At 29.0% G+C, this 4,985-nt stretch overlaps 1 protein-coding gene across 1 annotated transcript; it reads right to left on the minus strand.

The window, feature by feature from the left end:
- Window positions 1–1,009: 1,009 nt before the first annotated feature.
- LOC119833500 (lipopolysaccharide-induced tumor necrosis factor-alpha factor homolog) lies at window positions 1,010–4,176 on the minus strand. The gene is made up of 3 exons (XM_038357523.1): window positions 4,046–4,176; window positions 2,723–3,003; window positions 1,010–1,184 (listed from the first exon to the last, which is right to left on the minus strand). The coding sequence occupies exons 1-3, from the start codon at window positions 4,055–4,057 to the stop codon at window positions 1,079–1,081; spliced, it is 399 nt and encodes a 132-aa protein (XP_038213451.1). The 5' UTR covers window positions 4,058–4,176; the 3' UTR covers window positions 1,010–1,078.
- Between the last annotated feature and the right edge of the window lie 809 nt (window positions 4,177–4,985).

Here is a 4,985-nt window from a genome sequence, read left to right on the forward strand (position 1 = left end):
TCGTGACTATTATCTTATAATGTCATATCCACCATGTTATAATTCTATTTACTAGACTAGATATAATAGAATAAACAAACAAACACACCGAATACTTTTTGTTAGATTTTTTAACTCTTACACTAATTATAACACTAATAATTTATTTACCTTATTTTCGAATATAAATTAAAATAACAAATGAATATTGACTTAATAAATACGAAACACATTAATATTAAATATACTTATTTATATTTATTTTCGATAATTACTAATTATTTAATAAAAACTATTCTAGTTATAAAAAAATTATTAGGCATTGAAGGCTGCGTGATATGTTCTGTTAAGTTTAAAGGACATCTTAAATAGTAATAAATGTACGAAATATGCACCAAAAAGTAAAAATAAAGCTATTAGAAATAAACTCAGGATGTGTTAAAAACCAGTCTTTTAAATTATATTAAATGTTTATTTACAGTGAAACGTAATCTAAAATCATATTGAATGATTTGGGAATGAATCTTTACTAATTAATGATAAATTAGGTTTCTTCATACATTTTTACCATAGTACATTTCAAAATAAAAAAAAAACACATTCTTCTGGTTCACGTTGCTACTCTTCTCATTATAAGAAATATCTATTTTAGATATACATCTATAAGTCTAATACATATATAGGATAAGGGTGCATATACCCATATACGAGTATGCCATCTTCCTCTTAACTTACCAAACTACTGTTTTTACTTCTCCATTGATTTTAAAGCTCCATTGACGACGTTGACATAAAAATAAGAAGTATACAAGCTATTTTACGTAATATTAGTCACAATATTATGTATATAGGTACTATTTGAAGTATATTACAAAAAAATGGCATTCGATGTTTTACTAATTACTTATATTCACAGACATTCGCACAATATACGAATATTTATACACATTTTTGGAAACGTTATTTGCAAAATATTAAGTATATACTTATACCAATATAAACATCAAGAATATACGTACTGGATGTTGTTATATACGTGAATAAAATAATAGCGTATTATTTTTATTCAGTTCGTGACTTAATATAAACTTTATTAGTACTACGCGCCACGGTATGAACCAACATACGAGTTGCAATTAGGGCAGTAATGGTCAGCATTATTACAAGTCTCTACGCAGTAGGGTAAACACGCACACGGCCAGCATCTGTAAGCAAATTACAATAAGAAATGTTATTACTAATACAAACATTGTTTTTAATAAAATATTAACTGCACAAGTCTTTCTTTATTTTGAATTAATAATATTTAAATTGTTTTAGGCGACGGTATGAGAGATAACTTATGAATCCAATTTTTTTTTTATAAAAAAGTGATGATGATCACCACATATTTTTTCACATAACAATGGATTAACATTTGTATTGTCGTTCGACTATCTACTCGTGTAATTATATCAATTGCATTATGGTATATCATAGGTATTATTTCAAGTATAGGTTTTAGTAATTAATAAATTCAATAGGGAGCTATTATATACGTAAATAAAGCAATTAATATTTATTTTATTCCTAAAAAATTACTAACCATTACATAGTTACATAGTTTGACCAACGCTATAGTATAATGGAAACAAAAGCTGGTTATAGTCAAAACATTTGCATGTTTTATAACAGTTTCAAGAAACGTTCACTTTTCATATTTTATACAAATTATAATCGTTTCATCGCTCCATATTTTATAATACCAGACTTGTTTAAACACAGCACATGTATGCTGTAACAGCGTATACTTTATACCTGCTGTTTTTTATAACACTTTTTATAAAGTACTAGCTTTTGCCGCACGCGTTATTTCAGAGTAGTTTAATAAATGTTATTATACATATAAACCTTTCTATTGAATCAATCTATCTTTTAAAAAAACCCGCGTCAAAATGAGTTGTAGTTTTTGTAGATCGCAAACAGGGAGATAGACACAGCCGGGGACTTTATTTTATAATTTTTAGTGATTCAATTAATATCGCTGTATAGTAAGCCATCATTTCAATCAATACCACTGTTAAAAATTTATTCATTCATTTGAGTATAATATTAAAAATTTTACGATTATAAATAATTTATTTATTACTAGCTGCGCCCCGCGATTTCACCCGCGTAAGTCCGTATCTCGTAGGAATATCGGGATAAAAAGTTATTCCAGTTGTCCAGCTATCTACGTACCAAATTTCATAGCAATCGGTTCAATAGTTTTTGCGTGAAAGAGCAACAAACACACACACATCCTTACAAACTTTTGCATTTATAATATTAGTAGGATTTGCTTAATTATTTATGAGTTACACAAAATAAGCACAAGAAGCAGAGAGACATTAATAGTATTTCACAACGTGTGTGAAATAGGTAATAACATAATGCAAATGTTTAATTATATTGTCGCTCGAACATTATTTCTCCAGTGCAATGGGTTTTCTCACGCAAATGCTTATCGACGATATTATTTCCACATTGTGAAGCAGTAAAATAAATACCTATGAATTACTTAATTATTAATTCTTGAAATGAGTGTGCGAAAAGAAATAAATATCTATGGAATTGAAAACATTTTCACGTACGAATATAGATTTTTAAAATATACTGAATAGTAATATATCAACGCGAATATTACCTACCATGCAGAATCTGTATCTGGTTTATAAAATTAACGCCACGCCTTAAAGTAGAATACAGAAGAATCATAACTCACCCAATTAAGCATATTAAAAGAGCGAACAAATGCGTTCTGACTGAAGGCATTCTTTCTACCCTGGTTGTTATGTGCTGCCCACAGGAGCCGCAAATGATTGTCGCTGAGTTTGGACCCATAGCATTAGTCACTATAACGGGGACGACATTGGACCCCTGGATGACTGTAGCCTGCATGGGCATCGCCTGAGGCTGGTTGGTGACGGGGTAGTCCTGGGGCGGACCGGGATACGGTGGTGGATTTTGTGGTGGGTACGTGTGCGCTTCACCCCCCATGCTTGTCTGAAATTAATTTTGAATGCTCTAGTGTTCATAAAAAATGGCGTAATGAAGCAGGAAGAAGTAGTTAGTTAAGGAAGGTTAAACTAAAAAATTAATTTTATCTATGACATTTTTAATGGCGAAAGAGTAAATACTTATAGTAGTAATTACTTATAATAAATAATCAAAATGTTTCGATTAATCGGACCTGTATTTTCGCTTAGATAGCATTCTTCGAAATGTTTGGTAGCGATAAATTCTGATTATAAGTAAAGATTATTATTTACTAGCTAGTAAGATAAGGATGAATAATATTTCGGTAATTTTTTAAAATATCACACTGTTTCTGAAGGCATTTTTATCGTTGTTTTATTTCAGCTAAAACTATTTACAGGAATGAGTCATAGCGCGAATACGATCGTGCCGTAGAATATATTTACTAGGCGTTGCTTTCTTTTTTCATAACCTATTTGTGGATGAAAACCTTTTTGTATTATCCAATTTCTATTATTTTCACTATAACTGTTATATACACTATGGTATTTAGGCACTGATTCAATGAGAAGCTAAACAGTTTTCAGTAGTTTTAACAATTCAAATAACATATTAATGAAATAAACATCAAAGGGCTCACTATAAGACTAATATGTGATTTTTTATACTCTGATATCTCAATTCCGTAGATCTATTTGTTTTTTATCAAATAATTGAATTATAGCTCTAAAAATAGCGCTTTTACGTTATTAACTGCCACTTATACAATAATTAAACTCCTTAGTTAATTATCGTTACGCTTATCATGAAAAACCACCTAACAAAGGAAAGGACACGTATACTATTTCATTATCAATTTGCTAGCGTTCATGACATCATTTCTTTTATCAAGTAATATTGATTTGATGACGTAGTTGTAACGGATTTCTCTTGAAATTGTTATAAAAAAACTACCACATGAGTGTTTCGACATAATCAAGGAAAGTTTATAGAACTTCCGAGATTACAATTATTGCAATATACTATTTTGTTTGAATTTATAATTTGCTCTAAAACATTATCTACTTACATTCTTTTCCATCGATGAAACACTTCAAGAATTTGCAAAGATTGTCTTTTAAATTAAATATTCACTAAAAACCACGAATTAGCACTCGTTATCACGTTTCGACTTCGACTGAACAGCCGATCAACTAACTCCTTTGATAAACACGTGTGCTGCAAAATAAAGACTGAATTGGGTTCTGTTGTTTTAAATTTATATCAACTTTTGGTTTGTTTATTTGCACTTTTTCTTTTACAATTTGTAATTCATCTGATTTCACATATAATCATGAGTTTGTTTATACGTATGTAATTAAATAGAATTTCGTAAAAATAGATTCCTAGTTTTTAAGTTATTTTTCTTACATTATATACTTCATTTATATTTAATTACGTTATCGTTAAATTTGTTGAATTCATTAGTCGCTTGTTTTTATTCAAAATATTAAATTTGAAACATAAATATTATCTATTTTTAGTATCATAGTGTTGCCTAGGTTAAGTCTGTAATTGAAATTTCCAGAACAAGAAAGCATTTTTTAATTAAAAATAAATAAATAATAGAACTCTATCTGCAAAAGGGTACAATTTAGAATTCTAAAAAGAGCCACGAAACCCTAAATAATTTTCAAATACCCATCGATAACGTTCTTCGAGTAACATATTACATGATAAACCTAGATAACGATAACTGATTTTAGAACAAGCGAACCAATATAAAAAATTTGCCAACCCTATGTCAAAATTTAATACACTTTCAATGCTATACAAAACAACAGCTTAATGCAGACCCAGATATTATTTCACAAATAAATGCTGAACACAAAAACACTGTACACCTAAAACATAAATTATTAAAGTTATCAAAAATGAAGATATGAGAAACGCTGTCAAGAGAGATAAGTTAATCTTGATGGAAAACGTATTTCAGTAATGCAAGAGCAGAATCAAAATATACACTGCTG

Source organism: Zerene cesonia, chromosome 17 (genome assembly GCF_012273895.1).
Source record: "Zerene cesonia ecotype Mississippi chromosome 17, Zerene_cesonia_1.1, whole genome shotgun sequence".
Classification (NCBI taxonomy): domain Eukaryota; kingdom Metazoa; phylum Arthropoda; class Insecta; order Lepidoptera; family Pieridae; genus Zerene; species Zerene cesonia.